The sequence below is a fragment of the Aspergillus luchuensis genome, chromosome 2 (assembly GCF_016861625.1).
Source record: "Aspergillus luchuensis IFO 4308 DNA, chromosome 2, nearly complete sequence".
Classification (NCBI taxonomy): domain Eukaryota; kingdom Fungi; phylum Ascomycota; class Eurotiomycetes; order Eurotiales; family Aspergillaceae; genus Aspergillus; species Aspergillus luchuensis.
In genome coordinates, this window is record NC_054850.1 from 930751 (window position 1) to 949912 (window position 19162).

General features: G+C 49.3%; 7 protein-coding genes across 7 annotated transcripts; 3 read left to right on the forward strand and 4 right to left on the reverse strand.

Moving 5' to 3' along the window:
- Positions 1–37: 37 nt before the first annotated feature.
- Positions 38–1774, forward strand: AKAW2_20307S (ankyrin repeat domain-containing protein; the record flags this gene model as incomplete). The annotated part of the gene is made up of 1 exon (XM_041685006.1): positions 38–1774. One exon carries the CDS (start codon positions 38–40, stop codon positions 1772–1774), a length of 1737 nt encoding a protein of 578 aa, XP_041539133.1.
- A 1396-nt stretch (positions 1775–3170) lies between these two features.
- On the reverse strand, positions 3171–4362 carry AKAW2_20308A (non-structural maintenance of chromosomes element 1 family protein; the record flags this gene model as incomplete). Its single annotated transcript, XM_041685007.1, has 3 exons — positions 3171–3464; positions 3529–4145; positions 4230–4362. The coding sequence occupies 3 exons, from the start codon at positions 4360–4362 to the stop codon at positions 3171–3173; spliced, it is 1044 nt and encodes a 347-aa protein (XP_041539134.1).
- Positions 4363–4879: 517 nt separating this feature from the next.
- On the reverse strand, positions 4880–5587 carry AKAW2_20309A (zinc finger CCCH domain-containing RNA-binding protein; the record flags this gene model as incomplete). Its single annotated transcript, XM_041685008.1, has 2 exons — positions 4880–5208; positions 5287–5587. 2 exons carry the CDS (start codon positions 5585–5587, stop codon positions 4880–4882), a joined length of 630 nt encoding a protein of 209 aa, XP_041539135.1.
- A 402-nt stretch (positions 5588–5989) lies between these two features.
- Positions 5990–7356, reverse strand: AKAW2_20310A (NAD(P)/FAD-dependent oxidoreductase; the record flags this gene model as incomplete). The annotated part of the gene is made up of 2 exons (XM_041685009.1): positions 5990–6848; positions 6902–7356. 2 exons carry the CDS (start codon positions 7354–7356, stop codon positions 5990–5992), a joined length of 1314 nt encoding a protein of 437 aa, XP_041539136.1.
- A 2078-nt stretch (positions 7357–9434) lies between these two features.
- AKAW2_20311S (SDR family oxidoreductase) lies at positions 9435–10422 on the forward strand (the record flags this gene model as incomplete). Its single annotated transcript, XM_041685010.1, has 4 exons — positions 9435–9474; positions 9563–9876; positions 9963–10333; positions 10386–10422. 4 exons carry the CDS (start codon positions 9435–9437, stop codon positions 10420–10422), a joined length of 762 nt encoding a protein of 253 aa, XP_041539137.1.
- Positions 10423–11237: 815 nt separating this feature from the next.
- Positions 11238–11949, forward strand: nctB (negative cofactor 2 transcription regulator complex subunit NCB2; the record flags this gene model as incomplete). The annotated part of the gene is made up of 4 exons (XM_041685011.1): positions 11238–11259; positions 11331–11357; positions 11505–11764; positions 11830–11949. 4 exons carry the CDS (start codon positions 11238–11240, stop codon positions 11947–11949), a joined length of 429 nt encoding a protein of 142 aa, XP_041539138.1.
- A 1885-nt stretch (positions 11950–13834) lies between these two features.
- Positions 13835–17896, reverse strand: AKAW2_20313A (uncharacterized protein; the record flags this gene model as incomplete). The annotated part of the gene is made up of 1 exon (XM_041685012.1): positions 13835–17896. The coding sequence occupies one exon, from the start codon at positions 17894–17896 to the stop codon at positions 13835–13837; it is 4062 nt and encodes a 1353-aa protein (XP_041539139.1).
- Positions 17897–19162: the final 1266 nt, after the last annotated feature.

Consider the following 19162-nt stretch of genomic DNA (forward strand, 5'->3'; position numbering starts at 1 on the left):
TCCAAACGGCATCTTGAACCATCGGTTCTTAAGCATCATGTCGAGTGAACTGGATACTCAAGTCTCTTACGACACGGATATTAGAGTCTCATTGCCGTTTCTGCAAGCAGCGCGGCAGAGGAACTATGATTATCTGACTTCGTTGCTCGCTGAGGGTCATCATCCCAACAAACGCGACGAGAATGGTTACATGGCTTTGCATCGGGCCATAATCGAAGCACCTGAAGATCTTACTACTGTGGCAATGCTGCTGACGTACGGGGCAAGTCCACATGCCTTCTTCAGGCCAGGGAACAGCTCGCTAGAGATCACGCCCCTACACTACGCTGCCATGAGGGGTGATGTTGGACTCGTATCTCTCTTCCTCCAGCATGGAAAAAAAGACGTGACACCTCGAACACTCAAATATTGGACTACTCCGCTTGAGGATGCCATCAGCTATGGTCGTCTATCAGTTGTGGCGAGATTCATTGAATTCTTCTCCAGCAGCCAGCTTCTGCACAAGCCGACCCGTGGAATTGATGAATCTATCATCTTAGCCGCTAAGCTCTGGTACTCAAAGGCGTTGACCTTGCTCCTGGACTACAAAAAGCACCACATGTATCCCAATCCCAACGGGTTTGATGTACTCAAACATGCCTTCTGCGAAGCAATTCGGCCTGAAGCTTGCACGTCCAGCGTCCAAGGCATTACCGAAAGAACTGGAAACCCCGGAGACAACACTCCTGCCAAGTGCGCCCATCTTCTCATTCAGGCCGGAATCCGCTTCAGGGATGATGAAATGGACAGACTGCTCAGTATAACCTGCAGCAACGCCCACTTGATCGGTGTCACCCGTCTCCTTCTGAACATGGGTCCCAAGGTGACCGGTGATCACATTACCCGCGCTATCGAAAGCCAGAGTTATCACATGGTGAAAATAGTGACCAAATATGTCATCACGAGTGGCGGAGAAGCCGCGATGAGGCGTGATAGCGAGCCAGATCTCATCCAGTATGCTGCTGGCCACGGTAATTTGGACACCTTTGAATACCTTTCCACGGCACTCAGTACAACCTCCTCCCAGAGCGCATCGATGCCAACGACCGAGAGTCGCAAGACCCCCCTTATCCACTACGCTGTGTGGGGCCTCCGCCTCGACGTGGTGCAGCACCTTCTGTCAACTCGAAGCTTGAGCGCCAACGAGAAGGACGAATATGGCCACTCACCATTGATGTACGCTTTCGATATCGCCGACCCAAGCGACGAGAACACACGCCTGGCCATCATTCAGCTCCTCATGCAGCACGGGGTTGATATCAAGGCCAGCTCCATCGAAGGACTGACCGCTCTACATCTCGCCGTCAGATTAGGTGTTATACCCGCCGTCCAGCTCCTCCTCGAAAAGGGCAGTAACCCCAATGCGAAAACCGCTACCGGCAGCGATTTGTATCTCAGACGCAACCCGTCCTTCTGGAGCCCCGAGACCAACGCGCGCCTCCGCACCCCCTTGCACTGGGCCGTCGATCGCCTGGCGAATGTCTCCGTGGACGTCGTGAGACTTTTGCTCCATTATGGGGCGGACATGAATGCCCAGGACGGAAATGGTGTCACGCCTTTGAATCTTCTCCTCGGCGACGGATGGTGTATCAATGGAGCTTGGAATGCTCGTATTGGAGTCGCGAATCTCTTGCTGTCCTATGGTGCAGATGTTGATATCAGAGATATGAGCGGCATCTCGGCGCGTCAGAGAGTCGATCAGCGTGATGCGGAGTTGCATGCCTCTGCTGTCTAAATGACTTGAGGGCTGGGTACCAAGCTTTTTCTTTGGATTAAGGTTGATGCTCTGGCCTCTTGATTTTGACTCATGATTTACTGCTTGATCTTTGATCTTGCCTTACATGAGGGGTTCGTTTTACATATTTTCTTTGACTTGACATTGGCTTTTTCTCTCATTTGCCATGATTTATTCCCTTACTGATCTTTCAATCTCACCTTACCGAATTTCTTTAACATCTTGCCTTTGGCTTTACTTCGCCTGGTTACTTCAATTTACATCAATTTGTTGCTTGATCTTTTTTTTCGGAGACTCTTGCTTTTCCTTTGGCTTGAGAGGAATTGTTGCTTGGTGTTTACGAAGATGATGACATATTGACATGTTGGTGAAGTGAATTTTACATCAGTAGAAAGTTTTGTGGATATGCTGTCATGTTCAGGCTTGCTCTCTTGTTATCTCTGGTATGAGACTCGGGATTTGTCTTGCTTTGCTTTGCTGCGAGAAATTTGTTGTTGAGTTGGGATAGGAAGGAAGGCTGTTCGGGATGTAACGGTGGAATGGGATTTCCATTTTATTTTATTTTATTTTTATTTTTTTTTTTTTTTTTTTTTTTCGAATGGAAAAAGAACAGAAAAACAAAGGAAAGGAAAGAAAGGAGAGAGAGAAAGACGAAAAGACAAAAAAAAAAAAAAGAGAATCTACAAAACCAAAAAAGGGTGGAAAAAATACTAAAAGAAGAAAAAAGAAGGAAAAAGGAAATAACAAAAAGAGGGGATGATGGGACGTGAAATATCACTCAATACTCTAATGTTTTCTAATGTTTCTAATGCTTTACGATAGTCATGATAGTATGATAGTAATGCCACTGAATTTAATTTGAAAGCATCCAAGTAAATGTGAGATCAGCAATTAGAGGTAGTAGACTATCGTAGTAGGTCGCAACCAACACAAGTTTATCGTAGTCTGGCATGACGAAGTCTGTATAGAAGAGAACATTGAATAGCTTCAAGTTTATAGATTGTGGTATCTAATGAGGCAAATTGCCCATATTCCCCTTCTTTCAAAGCTGTGGCCATCTATTATGGCCGTCTTCGACGTATACCAGATATGGTGGTCTGTAGATAGTGGCCACACTGAGTGGTCGTTCAACTAGGATCGACTGGTGAACAGGCCAGTCGTTGACTAGCGTCAGCCGATCCCCTCAACGTACTACATCAAGGGAGTATCCTCCCCGTCGGGGGATCCTCGCAGGTGTATCTTGGTATGACCCTGCGTCCTATGACTCCGAGTCCTCGAAGTCTCCGACCCTCGAAGTTGCATCCGAAGAGCATCATGGCCGTCCAGAGTGCCTCGCGACATGCTCCAAGGCAGCCTAAGGTATGATGATGATAACAAAAATCATCGCTCATCCCCTTCAATCACCCCCAGCCTCTTCCTCACCACCATCCGCTTCATCTTCAACATCCAATTCCGGCAACGTGAACTGCGTGCTAGGCCCAGCCTCCACCTGCTGAGTATTCGCAGCCGAGCGTCTAGCCCTCTGCGCAGCCGGATCAGACATAGTGATAGCGCGCTCACCAACAAACCTATCACCCGGCCAGGCACTCTTGCACACAGGACAACTCTCGGACTTTTGCATACGAAAGAAATTCCGCATGCAGTGATCATGCAATCGTCCAGTACAATCGCGGTCGCCGCATCGTTGGCCCTATACACAAACACAAAAAATTTCATTAGCCAACACTCCCACGCGAATGGAACTTCGAACTCACCGCAGTAATAATATCCCGACACGCGGCACAGAACTTAATCTTCCTAATCCCCTCATCATTATACGCCGCCACCAACCACCCCCTCAACTCCATCAACCCCCGCGGACTCAACCGATAATACCCCTTCCTACTCTTCTCAAACCACCCCTGCTCGACAAGCTGCTTCAGCATCGTCTCCGCCTGCGTCATCGTTAACGACTGCGCTGCGCCTCCCTGCGTCGCTTGCTGCTGTTGTGTCCCTGATTCCCGTCGATTTGCATCCCCTGCACCTGCCTTGGCTAGCTGCAGCGCCTGCATACTACTTATGACCATTGCTTCCTGGCGGCGGGTGTTGTATGTGTCGAACATGGCGTCGAGGATGCGCTTCACGAACGCGATCTCGTCGGCGGAGTAGGTGGTCGCGAGCTGGGTCAGGGCGTCGCTGGTTGTGTTGACGAGGGCGTAGACTCGTTCCGGAGCAGGGGGAGGGGGTGCGTCGGGGTCATTGTTGTTGATCTCAATCTGGGGTAGTATGCTCCGGATTTCGAGGTCGAAGGGGGATATGGCGCTGTTGGCGGCTGCGATGTAGGTTTGGAGGTCGTCTTCTGTTATGTCTTCGGGTGAGACTTGTTCGTCGTCTAGATGTAGAGGGTTTGATGTTAGAGTAATTGATGTGGATCTCCTTTGATATTCTGGCGTAAGATATATGGTATGGAGAATACCTCTGACAGAAAATATCGCAGCCAGGACCGGCTTTGCTTCTGGAAAGGTCATGGTGGACCGCGCCATGAAGGCTTGGAGGAATGCGCGGTTGCTGTCATCGTAGCGCTCGTGGTCTTCTGCGTATCGGGGCATTTTTGGGTGAAGTTGGTTGGGGTATTTTGGGGGAGGAGATCGTGGGTTTGGTGGTTATATGGTGAGGTTGTGCATTGCGGAGTTCCTTGTCGATTGGAGGGGTTTTGGTAGCTCTTTTATGTGCGGAGTATATGAATGGATGGACTGGACAAAGAAATTGGATGCGACGGACGACGCGATGGACGCGCCGGCGGCCCCGCGTTTATTGGTTCTGGATGCCAAGACTGGAGGTTCTTTGTGGCATCCAATGTTTGTTTATAACTTCGATGATAGCTTCTAGCAGCGTTAATTACTTTTCATAGATACAATTGATATAGAGTATACTACCATATAGAAGAACTCGGTTTCATTCCTAAACACAATCCAGAACCATATTGCGGATATCGCAAATGCAGTTGATATCATAGCGTAAAGAAACTAGAATAGAAATACAGCTGACAGATGATGGTCATTCTCCCCCAACGCCGCATATAGAACAACACAAAGGACATTCCAAATCACAGATTCTCCCCCCTCCCTAGTACCTCCTCCGGGTCGGCTCCGGACTAGGACTGCGGCTGACACTTCTCGCATCCCTGCCACGCTCCTTCAGCCACTTCTTCGTACTGAGACGAAGATCCCGGTCCAACTCATTGCTGGGGTCCTTCCGATGAATGAAATTGCAGAATCCACCACGTACACACCCCTCGCCGCTATTTAACCGACAACACGCTTCTCGGAAATCCGTAACCGGTGATAATTCACAATATATGGGTCGTGCCGCGTACCATCGTGAATTCAAAGCGTCGCAGGCCGCTTGGGCATCTTCTTCGTATTTGAAACGCGCGTAGACATTTCCAATGAGGTCTATCAAAGAGGGGACGTATTGTTAGCCTATATCTTCCTACTATCCGGGGAAGGGATATATGAAAGGTTGCGACTTACGGTCATTGTTGTTATCGCAAACAACCAATTCCTCCAACTCGCCATACTTGCACATCTCGCACCACACATCCTCGTAGAAAGCATCAAAGTGGTTCTGTAGCTGACTGGGGTTCATCTTGCTCTTCGGGTCGTACGCGGGATTCTGGTACATGTTCGGCATCAGGATCGTCTGAGAGTATGACGGCTTGACGTGCTTCCGGGAGCAGCGGTCACCATGTCTGCAAGCTCCGATTTTGTAGTAGAAGGAGCAGTTGACCTTGTCCTGCTCTGTACCGAAGATGGAGGCGAGATAGTTGGCCATGGTGGATCGTGTTGCGCCGAGCTCGGTTCGCGGAGATGGTTTAATGGGCGGTGATAGGAACAAGGATAGGTGGAGAGGTTCAAGAGCTAGAGGAGATGGAGAGTACGCGAAGGCTGCAACAACGCAGAGCAAATATGTTAGCGCGACGTGGTTTCCCCAGCTCTTGATTGCAGATTCTGGAGAGCTTCGATCTCGTGGCGGCCGCGCTGACTAATCTCGGAGAAGCTTCTGGTGCCTGAGGCTTCCATATTCAGCATGTACCTTACTCAGCTTTTTATTTGCGATTAGTTAACTTTGGGTTGAATTACTATTCGTTTATAGTTCACTAGCCAAGGAAAAGTCTTGATTATGATTCTATTGAGGAAATCTAGCCACTCTGTACGTTTATGGCTGCAAAGCTGACTATATACGTTCCAAGCCTCTACGGCTCACCCCCAGCCCGCTGATATCTACAGCAGGCTGGACCCCTTCCACCAAATCGGCAATGACCTTGCCAGTTCCAAGAGCAAGTGAGATTCCCCAAGGGCCATGACCTGAAGCAACAAACACTCCACCCTTCCTGCTTCCTGCGCTGGTGTTGATGTCGCTGCCCAACAAGCTGTCGTCAATTCTCCCCACAAAAGGTGTGCCACGATCTGAAGCAGGACGGAAACAAAGGCCTTCGCGGACTATCTTCAGGTCGTTGACGTTCGGGGTTTCGTCGGTCGATTCCGTTTTGCCTTCTGCAAGTTTTCCAAGCAGGCGAACGGACGCCGCCTTCAATCTATCCATCTCCTTTTGGTCCATCGACTTATGAGAGTCGTCCGCTCGTTCCGGAAGCGGGATTGTCTTGGTATTCAATCCTGCAATGTAGATTTCCCTTCCTTCCCGAGAGAACAACTCCGGGCTGAAGCCGCAGGATGGCGGCCACGTCGTGAACAACGCATGCGTCTCCCCATGATACTTTTCCTGCTCGTGTTCCAGAGTATGTCTAGGGGAATGGAGGACCAAAGAATATCCAGCGAGTGGATATATAGGAAGTGCAACTTTGGAGAATGGGAACAGGTCACGGAAGACCTGCGGTGTCCACGGTCCAGCGCAGACAACCAGATTCGTACAGGGGATAGTAGATTCGGAGTTTGTGTTCAAGTCCACGATTCTGACGCCGGTGATGGTCCCAGCCTCGTTCCTGACAAGCGACGAAGCTTTTGTTGGATAGTGGAGCTTGACACCCCGTGACGTGCAGCTGTCCATGAGGAACCTGCACAACCTCAAGGGGTCACTAAGAATCATCAGTATATTTGCTTCATTGCAAAAAGATTGAATCAGCCTTACACTTGACCGGTGGTATTCTTATCACTGATTTGCTCTACCTTCGCCCCCTGCTGCCGTGTCACCCAATCTGGGACCTCAGGTTCCCCGTACTGACTTGTGCCTGCGGCTGTCTCTGCGCGACTTGTACCTGCACGAAGCCAATCGTCGCCACGAGCACCTCCTTGGTTGTTCACGGAGCCTAAGCTCAGCGCCACACCTTTCATGTAACCCCATTTCTGCCTTCCACCGTGCTCGGCAGCAAGAGACTCGTGTAGGTTGAAAGACAGCTCTCCCAATGGCGCGAGAGAAGGCGCAAACCAATCCTTGGCTAGGAAGCCAGCAGCGTAACCAGACGCAGAGCAGAACAGCTCAGATGCTGATTCAATAACATGGATTTCTTCTTGCGGTTGGCTTTGAGAGAGATAGTAGGCAATTGAGGAGCCAATGATACCTCCTCCAAGAATGACGGTAGGCATGTTGGAATGGGGCTATGACTTTTATGAGGGTCTTCGGGTAACGATTGCGCCCAAGTTACGCAACCACAACACGGATTTTGATCTGAACTTTTGTATCTCAACATTCTCCAGTTGGGTCGCTGTCAAATTTATATAAAGTCGCAGTGGGAGTGGATATCTCCAGAACTCCATGGCGGGGTAGATCCGGGACAGTCGATTCGATGAAAAGAGTGGATCACGCCCTTTGAATGATGATTTCCGAGGAACTGTGCACGCTGCCCGCTGCCATTTGCCCTTATCGAACCGGCACTCTTCCCGAGTTGACCGGGCCGGTTCACCTTGTATTAACAAGCATGAGGATGCATCATCTTGATAATGTATCTATCTTGAACTTCAGATAGAGCAAGCAAGTTTGTTCCCTTGCGTGATGTTGTTGCTGAGAGATAGCGTTTTGAACTCGGACGGCCTGCCGATTCCGGAGGGCCAGACGTTTCCGGGTCTTCGTCCCTCCCCTGAAAATTGATGGAAAATACATTCTGTAGAAGAAATATATGCTTGTGCGATTATTTCAATGCGCTGTACTCAATTACTTGTAACTTATCATGAGAAGCAAGAGTTGAGACTATCCTCATGTTGAGTGGTAGACCCATACGCCCTACTCAGGGTACCGGGAAAAAGTATAGTTACCCCACGGGCTTCATGATACAGTGGGTTCTCTCCAGATTGTTTAGGCCCTTGGCAGATATTCTAGAATTTTCTAAGACGTGCTCTGTTCATTGAATGGCATTTGCATTTGGGAATTGATTTCTGGATCCTAAAGGATATAGGCGTGGTATATACAAGTCATTTCGATTCATGCCGGTGGCTGAATGGAGGCCATCGGGGGACTGATTAGCCACATATTTAATATCATAGTCTGTCAGTGGAATATATTATTCCACTTCTAACCAATTATAGAGACTGGAGTATACATACTAGTAAGATGATGCTATAGTATGTTTTAATATCCCTTTCCACGGGCTCCACTCAACCATAGTTTATCTTTCCCGCGGGAAAGTCAACCTCTCAAGAAACGATTACTTCAAGGAACTTGTCAGAAGACTGGAAATAGTGTGACTTGGAAATTATAGTAATATCGGTACTATTCAAGTCTAGAAGGTCTATGACAGTGGATTTGACTAGCGTCATACATAAAACAGCGGATAAATTGCCGACAAAGACCCCACGGTCCCCCTCGTTTCATCAGCGCTAAAGTTCGCGGGATCTCACAACTCTCCTTGCCATAGTAAGTAATATTCTATATCTTAGTCACATGAACACTGAAGGGGATACTTTTCCCATCAAGATGCCATTCTCTTGGATGGTACCACTACTGCCGAGTCGCTGCTCCATACTAAGTACAGAACGAAAACAGGCTTGTACAAGGTTGTGTTCCGAGGGAACCAGTGTAACCTTTCGATTACCTTCGCATCCAGCTATTCTTAGTATACTAGCATTCACATTGTGGTTTAGGCCTATTTTGGCCATCCGCTGGGTCAATTGTCATAGCTCCCTATGCAACCCTCAGTATCCTGATGTGTCGAGGGGAACCCGCCAACTCCTTCATAATTGTCGAATTAAGGTTATCGGAAGTATGTTTCTCATGCAGACAGCTGCTCAGTATAACACAGTTAGTTCACCTACTCTACGCAGCGAGTAGGTGATAGAGCTCAACACATTTCGCTCATCATTCAGGTACTCTGTAAATTTATTAGACACCTGAAGAATAAGAACAATTTCCATGTCCTTACTACCTGAGCCAGATCGCGCACATACGTCACATCTCCAGCAGATGGGTTTGTTAAAGTGATCAACTCGATGGATAGAGTAAGTCTGTGCTTTAATGGTAATGGACGTGGAAGCGCAGTCAGAGGGTCAATTGCACGGGGGATATGGCACATGAGCTCTCGTAGTAAACCCTCCGTCGGCCCGTCCGTTCTTGGAAGGCAAGTGGCCGGTCCGATACGAGAGCATCCACCCCCACTCTCGTCATAGCATCCATTTATTCAGCCACTTGCTGTGCAACCAGACCAGTTCCATCGTCACACAAACCAAGCACAATGTCGAGCAAGACTATTATCGTTACCGGTGCCTCTCGAGGTAATATTGTTCAACCCATCCAATATTTCCAAACCTAATTTACCCGCAACCTCAACCCCGCAGTCACTGACCACACTCGCACACCCAGGAATCGGCCTCGCCATCGCGAAATACCTCCTCACCGCACCCCAATCCCACAATGTTGTCGTGATCGCTCGTAGTCGCGAACCCCTCGAGAAGCTCAAAGAGCAATACAGCAAGCAAGTCGAAGTGCTCAATGGAGACCTGGCCGATTTCTCCCTCGGTCAGAAGGCCGTGGATTTGGCTCTCAAGTCCTTCGGCCGTTTGGACGGCATGGTCCTCAACCACGGCATGCTCGGACAAGTAGGCAAGGTCAAGGATGCCGATTTCGCGCAATGGAAGCACGCGTTCGACGTGAACTTCATCAGTCTCACTGCTTTCGTAAGTGCGAGTTTTCGAATTTACGACGGATAGTGATACATCAATGGATCTCGATAGCTAACGCATTGATATTGCTATCTGCTCAGATCAAAGCCGGTCTTCCCGCTCTCCGTGAATCCAAGGGAAAAATCATCTTCACTTCGTCGGGTGCTGCCGTCACGGCTTATAGAGGATGGGCTCTTTACGGTGCGACCAAGGCGGCTATGAACCACCTCGCTTTGAGCTTGGGAGAGGAAGAACCCGAGGTTACTACGATTTCTATCCGGCCTGGTATGGTTGACACCGAGATGCAGCGGGAGCTGCGTGAGGACCACGCTACGACGCTGGAGCCGCAGATGCATGCCAAGTTTACAACGGTCCACAAGGATGGCAAGCTCCTTAAGCCAGAGCAGCCCGGTCATGTTATGGCCAAGCTTGTGTTGGACGCTCCTAACGAGCTTACTGGGAAATTCTTCACGTAAGTGATTTGAAATCTCTTCATTTCAGGATAAAGCTAATGATAAAACTAGGTGGAACGACAAGGCTCTTGAGGCGTTCCAAGAGTAGATTACAACTAGATGATTCTTATGAAGACAGTCAGTATATACCGTCAACAAGACTCAATATAGAACATATTGCGAAATAGAATACAAATCAGCCGAAAGATGAAAAGCAGGTTACATTTCGGAAGCATTAGGCGTGAACCTTCATACTTAGCATGGAATGTAATGTGATCATCATGTAAAAAAGTTGTGGACGCATAGAAAAAATTATTATCGCATACCTTACGGATATCGAAGCGAGGTTATTGTGTGGTCGTTGATTAGCGATTTGCAGAGTCTGCACCTAGATTCTTTAAACAAGTCAGCAATGTACAAAGCAATGACTGATTGGCATATTCCGGAAGTGAAGAGATATTTCAGTGGTCCGTTTGGCTTGGACAGTGTACGTCACCATAGATGGTATGATAGGGGCGACAACGATGTTCATCATGATAATTGAAGGCAAATAAGGGAGAAAAGGGTGAAATACATACCATTGAAGTTAGTTCCTTGAGAAATTTCAAGAATTGAGCAAGCAAAACAAGGAAAGTGAAGCCATTTTTCACTTTCTGTTGTGCGAAGAGCACTGCATGAGTGAAGAAATCATGAACCGAAAAAAAGCTGTGAACCGAGATTAAAAACCCCAGAGGCGGTATGTTTCTGCCGGGCGGTTCTTCCGTTCCGTGACGAGTCCCTCCGCGCCGGGATTTAATCGCAAGCTATTTATACCAACCAGTTGCTCCCCGCGCACCGTCACAATACATACATTTCCAATCTGGTGCCAACTTCCACCACTGTGCAGAACGCGCGTTTCGCCTAGTTCCTTCCTCGTCGCCCATCATGTCAGATCGCGAATTCAGTGGTAAGTTTTATTCCAGATTCTTTCCTCGCGCAAAATCAAGACATCAAGCTAACTCGCGCTTCTCCTACTAGCCAACGACGACTTGTCGCTACCTAAAGGTATGTCGCCTTCCTCCGTGTTGTCGCGTCGCATCAACTCCACCACATTCGAGGTCGACGGGGCCGTCGCTCCTTGCTTTGTTTCCATCGGATTCAGTATAAAATATAACAGAATATACATCATATACTAAATCGCAAACTATACAGCGACGGTCCAAAAGATCATCACCGAGATCCTACCTCCCTCGTCCGGCCAGACTTTCTCCAAAGATGCCCGCGATCTGCTCATGGAATGCTGCGTCGAATTCATCACCTTGATCTCCTCCGAGGCCAACGACATCAGCGAAAAGGAAGCCAAGAAGACTATCGCCTGCGAACATGTCGAGCGCGCCCTTCGTGATCTCGGTTTCAGCGACTACATCCCCGATGTGCTTGCCGTCGCGGAGGAACATAAAGAGCAGCTGAAGGTATGTGGCTGACACGCTTCCTCAATTTGTGGTATTGTCCCGCTGACATGGATGGATTACACTAGTCACGAGAGAAGAAGCAGAGCAAGATGGAGCAAAGCGGGTTGTCCGAGGAGGAGCTTCTACGGCAACAACAGGAACTGTTCCGCTCAGCTACCGAGAAGTATCATGCTGCTCCGGAGTAAAGATCACGAGTTCGGGATATCCGGAAAGGCAAAAAGTAATGCGGTTAGTCTCATGCTGGTCATAGAGGGTCTGGTTTCGGAGTTCTTGAGACGTTTTCCTACGACGGGGGCTTGGAGTTTGGGTGGTTATGGTATCTTACGCTTTATACGCTTTGTGGGAAGGGGGTTTATATTTTCTATTTTCATACTATTTACTATTCTTTATCTTCTCTCGGCTGGGACAGTTCTTTCGAATACTCTATACTATTTATTGATGAGCATGGCGGTACACGGATGCCCTTAACAGGAGGATTTGTTTCATTAGTAGTGCTTATACCCATGGTAATGACTATGGTCGATTTCCGGGAAATACCAAATTGCAAGGACTAACACGATGTCTAAATACCTTGCTTGGCAGCATTGCAGCTCGCTAGGCGTTGGTCGAGGCTATCCTGGCCTAGTACCACTTATATTCTAATCTGATCGCTTCCAAGCATACTGACTGTTTGGAACCCTACATCTGGAATTAATATCGGCATAATGTCTCCATCCGGTCGCTTCTGTGTTCTCGGGTGCTTCATAGTATATACTAGTAACCCCGACTCACCGCGAATTGAGACTCATCACAACTACTACGTACCACGTTCAACCAAACCATGAACTTGACCGCTAAGACTGCACCGTCTAGTAGGGCACGGGCCAACCTACGATTCTTATAGTTAAAGTTACAAGAAACAAGAAGCATACTCACTAGCGAAATATATGAAGAAAAAAAATCAAAGCAAAAACATACAACAGAAGGGATTCGCTGGTGGTCACCCACCCAACTACTAACCTCCCGGCGTGTGGCTTAAGTACGGCTGAGCGGACGGGAAGCCCTGTTTTCCACACCCTGTGGTCGTATGTACTAGACCTTTCTATGCAATGGGTTATATGGGACTCTAGCATATGTAAGCTTCTATTAAATTGGTGCCTTCTCGTCTGTGGGTTGGGAATGACAAAGAATTCCAGAATTGGTGTGGAGGGTGCTCTGGGGCGGGTCGGTTGGTTAGTGAATGAGATGGGGTGTATATAAGATCTTTTTTATTTAGCTAGAGAGCCATTATTCGTTCGGGTGTTGTCTGAATACTATTAGTTGAGATTACTGTGGTTTAGTCTCGGTACATCCACTCGTTATATATAATCGGGTAGGGCTTTTGTTCGTCGGGAACAACAGTGCTAGTAAACTGACATTGGGAAAGAATGATTACTCCCCAACTATATGTAAGGAAATTCACAACTGCAATGAAAATACCAATAATAACCCCAATCGTCTGCTCATAGTAGGTAAATAAATAAATGGTGGTAGTTGAGCTGTGGCGTTTTCATTTCAGGCTGTCCCAGGCACAGAAAGGGACACCGCCTGCGGCAGTAGTCGCCCACACGCAACATGACTGTCTGAATGCAATGCCTCAATTTGAACTTACCGAGCAGGCTTTCAGACTAATAAAGCATGAGAGGGAGGTTAATACATTCACTCACTCCCATCCGACCCTATACTATATTTGAACCCATTGTATAAACAAAATATGCGCTACGGAGAAAGCACGGCTTTGAGCCGGGAATTATGAACCAGCCCATCGCTATTGTGCAGAGATCTCTAAAGACTGGAGTCTCAGCGGACCAGAGCGATCCCTAGCTGGATGGTGACCGATGCACTCGTGGTGATCCAAGTCAATGAAGCCACTGTATGGGTGCTTTTACGACAATGTTGACTATGTGACCTTGTCGGAAATACAAATCTTATTGAATGACAGCCTGTGATACGACAACTTCTATGAGCATTTGAGGGCCAAGTATGCAAAGGCCTGGATGATAAAGGAGCTCAGGTGAACTGTCATGCAGTGACATTGCCACCCATGAAGCATTACTCCAATTCCCACCCCCTTTCCTCCTGCTTCGTGGCATACCACTGCTTCACATACTCCAGGCCCGTGTGTGGTCCATATGGCTCAGTTTCCCACAGTGGGATCGGGGCTTGCTGCCCCGTCTCTTGTAAACATGACTTTTGCAGCTCGTCCAGACTGCCTCCGCGGTCATAGATGATGCCATCCGTTAAAAGGCTCCGCATATCTGCCCTCAATTCTTCTGTTTCCAGAGTACAGACCATCCCATCATCATCGAGCAAAACACCGTACCCGTTGCGTGCACCCTCCACCGTCACCAATTTCCGACGGACATCCATTGCAACTCGCTCAGCGGGTCTAGTAAGAGGATCGCCCAATCCACCACCTCCCCACGTCACCCATTCTAACAAATCCCCCGGATCTACACGTACATGGTCGCATTTTGACGGCAGGGTCTCCGTATCTGGACTACCAGCACTGCGAGAGTACCGATATAAGATCTTCCGCGAACGCTGTCCCGGTTTTCCCCCTTTGAGTCCCCATGGCTTTGTGAACCACCGATCATCATGCAAACTGATCTCTCCCCTCGCTAGGAATCGATAGAGGGTTCGTTGTGCATTGCCTCCTCGGAAGTATCCCGGGCCACCACTGTCCGCGACGCTCTCGTTTGCCTCAATCCGAAGGGGGTAATTCAGCTCGATGCTCTCCGTTGGGATCGACTTGATGGCGGGGAACAAGCAATGACAATCCAGTCCATCGCCTGCGGCTCGAGCCGGAACCCCACCAAAGCCAATCTGATATAGTTGATACCATTCTCCAGTGGGATAGTATCCGGAGTAGAAGAAATGGGGCGAGTCGCTGAACCCAGCTGCCGCCACATAGGCATCGTTCTTCTGCCCGATCAGCGCCTGGATCACGTCCATGGTCCGGCCTAGGAAGTGAGTGCGACAAGAAATTGGGGCGGGCCGGACTGGCTTTAGAACGGTGCCTTCGGGGATATGTACTTCAATGAGGTCGTGGAACCCGTCGTTGATGACTGTTCCCGGGGCGGCAGCGGCAATGAGGTAGTATCCTACCAGCATCTTGAACATGGTCTCTGAGAGATAAAAGTTGATGCTGTGCTCACTCTGGGGAGAAGTACCACTCCAGTCGAACTTCAACCCTCCGGTGCTGGTTTTCTGCATCGAGCATGCTACGGCCCAGGGTCCGACGCCGTGGCCGTCGTCGTCGACGAAGTCGGTAAATGTGCTGAGTTTATCGTCAAATTGACGCTCAACAATCTTGGCTAGACCAGTTCGATTCCGATGCAGAAGCTCCTGACAGGCAGCTAGATAAACCTCGGTTCCGAAGCGGGTGGCCAGCTCGGAGATGCGCGTTGCTGCCATGCGACATGCCGTCACTAGAGCCGTTAGATCCGATCGATACCACGCTGGTTGGCGGGAGTTTCGACATAGCAGATCAACCAGGTCGCTGTTCATCACCCCTTGGGAGTAGAGCTTGATGCATGGAATCTGGACTCCATCATCATAGATGGAGGTGGCGTTGATGGACATGCTCCCCGGAACCATGCCGCCAACATCGGTCAAGTGTCCGAATTGAGAAGCCCAGCCGATCAACCGATGCTCATGGAAGATGGGAAGGATGATAATCACATCGTTCAAGTGACTGACAGCACCCTTGACCATGTATGTGTCATTGGTAATGAAAACATCGCCTTCTTCGATACTTCCCGTCCACACCCCAAGGAACTCTTTGATGAAGCTGCCGAATTGGCCCACGAGCATCTTGCCCTCTGCAGTTGTGATGACGTTGAATTCATCTTGCTGCTCGCGGATAGCAGGGGACATGCTGCAGCGGAGCATCAACTTATCCATCTCGCCACGAATGCATGCCAGTGAAGAGGATATCAGAGTTGCGATGAGCGGATTACTGCGCATCAATTCTACTGCTGATTCCGAGGTATGTTGCGTTGTTGGGGGTGGTTGCTCTGCAATTGGCAGGATGAGAATATTACCTAGGCGATCGATCTCACCTGAATAGCCGGGAAGAATCAGTGTGTTGCTGTCCATCTCTGTGATGATACAGGGTCCTGTAACCCGGATGCCTTCGAGCGTGATTTTTTCTCGCTCCCACACTGTCGCTAGCTGCTCTCGGCCCTCAATAATTATAACCTGCGTGCCAATGACGGCCGTGGATGGAGGCTCGCTAGATTGTGCCTTAGGGACCACTGTCAGCTCCACATCTGATGAGCCGTCCTCGAGTATTACGCCGATACGCATTAGCTCAAGTTCAAAGCCAGGAAGACAGTAGCCAAACTGCTGCTGATGCTTTTTGTTGAAAGCATCTTGTAACACACAGCGCCAAGCCTGGTCGTTCAGTTGGATTTCGTCGTGCGAGAGATTGATTGTGATGGTCAGGGCCTGCCCTTTGTATCGGACATCAACCTCGTACGTGGCAACCACTGGCATAGGCCAGTCTGAACCACAAGAGTCTCGCATTATCTGCTCGCAGTGCTTTTCCAGTTCTTCCACCTGATATCGCAGTTCCTCCGACGAGGTATCTCTCACCATCCGAGTGAAGGTGACGGACTGCTCATGGCTCAACTTGGTTGTCAGATCGCCCTGCGCACACAGGATGCCTGGAGACGGAGGTACGATGACTGGCCATGCACCTAGAAGCTTTCCTACTGCATTGGCATGCAGTGGCCCAGCACCACCAAACGCAACGAGTGCAAAGTCTCTTGGATCATATCCCTGTTCGACAGAGACCAATCGAACAGCACCATACATTGTTTCATTGACGATGTTAATTATGTCCTCTGCCGTCTGTCTTAGAGGTAGTCCCATTGCGGTGGCAAGTTTCTGAACCGCGGTCTTTGCTGCCTCTGTATCCAAACAGAATTCACCACCCAATAGGGTATGGGGTAAGTATCCCAGGACGAGATTTGCATCGGTCACCGTCGCTTCGGTCCCCCCCTTTCCATAACATGCTGGACCTGGCACTGCCCCAGAACTCTCTGGTCCAACCCGCAAGGTCTCAGTGACCTCCATATATGTTGCGATTGAGCCACCTCCAGCCCCAACGGTATGAATATCCACGGCCGGTGCACGAACCGTTAGGGTATCGACCACAGTATCCCGACGGATACGCGGCTTCCCCTCCAAAATGAGCGCACAGTCCGTCGACGTCCCTCCCATGTCGAGAGTGATAAGGTTCTTGTACGGGGTGCTTCGAGCGACCGCATCAGCCACGCCTTTGGCCCCTCCAGCCGGCCCAGACATCAAGATATTCACAGGGAATTCCCCCGCCAGGCCAACGCTCGTCAAGCCACCATCACTCTTCAACACCCGAATCGCCTTTGTCTCCGACGCCAACTGCTCGGACAGCTCGCGCAAGTAATTCTGCATCACCGGCTTCACCAAAGCATTGGTACAGGTCGTGACCGTCCGCTCATACTCGCCCACCTCCCGCAACACTTCACTCGAGCAATTGACCGCCACCCCTGGACCACATACCTCTCGAATTATCTTCGCAACAGCCTCCTCATGAGCAGGATTCCTATACGAACTCAGCAACGAAACCGCCACCGCCTCTGGCCTCTCTCTCTCCACCAACTCCAGCAAATCGCTTCTCAGCCTCTCTTCATCAACCTCCACCACCGTCTCCCCACCGACCGACATCCTTTCCACACACTGAACCACTCTCTCCAGCGGCACCGGCGGCTCAGGAGGGGTATAGTAAAGCCAAGCCCCAAGACCCCCAGGGATTTGCGACCGCCTCACAGCCAGAATATCTTTATGCCCAGCCGTGACCACCAAGGCAGTCCGCGCCCCTTTGCCTTCCAACACGGCATTCGTCGCCGTCGTGGTACCATGATGAATGAACCTGAATGTACCATTCCAGTCATACCGTTCCTTGAGAATGCGTCGCACCTTCGCGATCCCGTGTCTGATCCCGATCGTTTGATTAGGCGTGGTGGGGACTTTGGCGCGGACTGGCTCCCCATTCGGAGTGAAGACGCACACGTCAGTGAAGGTGCCGCCTACGTCGACTCCGAGGCGGAATTCGTTGGATGGTGGCATGATTGTAACCAATTCAAAGCTCGTTGTCTCTATAGAAAAAGTCGGAAATCATAGCTCAGAGAGTTGAATTGAGACTGGGACTGGGCATAAGCATAGGCAACTTATCCCAAACGACTGAGGGGTATGGTCGCGATCGGCAGACTGATAATATTTTAGTTGCAGATGTGTGCCGTGTATGATGCACTTAGAACTTTGATGGGTCCCTCGGACGGGCTGTTTGACTGTACGATATACTTTTTGGCGAATAATGTTGATGGTCGGCATGTATGCATAAGTCTCGGAAACAAGCTACTGTGTAGGGTAAGGTGCCGCGATTGTAGATCGTTTCCGCTGCTAGAGGCTTTTGTAAGACTATGCGGTTTAACGTTAGTTGGAGGGGGAGTTCTCCCTCGTGTTAGATTTAGTACTCTGTAGTTTGGCATGCCTGACGGGATGGCACTTTCTTCGATTGAAATATGTATCAGGCCTCCCCTTCCCGGGGTGATAGATCCTTGTTAACTCGAGGACATCATCAGAACCTTAATGCAATTAGCTTCATATTTGTATAAAACCCCAGTATATAATAATATTGAAAGAAGAGATTACGACATGCGAACACAGAGAATGGAGGTCATCATCAGAATCCATCTAGTCTCTGGTGCCTGAACGTCCCTATACGCCTACCTACCTGGATGTTCAGTAAAATTTCACTCAATTCTACCAACAGTCCGTAAATCATCAACTGTCGTCCCCCGTTCAATTCCGTTCATTTCCCCCCGTAGTCAGATAGACTTCCTAGTTTACCCTACGCCCCGAGTCAGTTGTTCGTCCGGGTAGAGTTTCTCGGGATCATGGTACTGTCTAGTTATGTTTTATCCAAGAGATGAATCCCAAATCATGATCATGATTTCTGCATCTATCTCATTGCTTTGTGTTCCGCAGGCACTTTACATATACTGCCACTAGTACTTACGCAGACTGGAACCGGGATGGACTATCCGATTCGATGAAAAAACCTGGTCACCGGAAAAGCCTGGTGCAATAAGTAAATCATGATCGTCTGTATTGTGATGAGTGTTTGTCAAGTCCAGTTTATGCTCGTGCAATTTCAGGGGTTTGAGGTACTGCTATGCTAGCATTCGTGCTAAATTTCCGCATTCGTTCCTCGACCGATGGGGCTTCACCCCTCACGCAAATAAAATACAGTGGGTGGTAGTTGTAACTTCTCATTGTGCTCTTCTTGTATTAAACCATATTGCATGATATAATCCAACCATAACGTATATC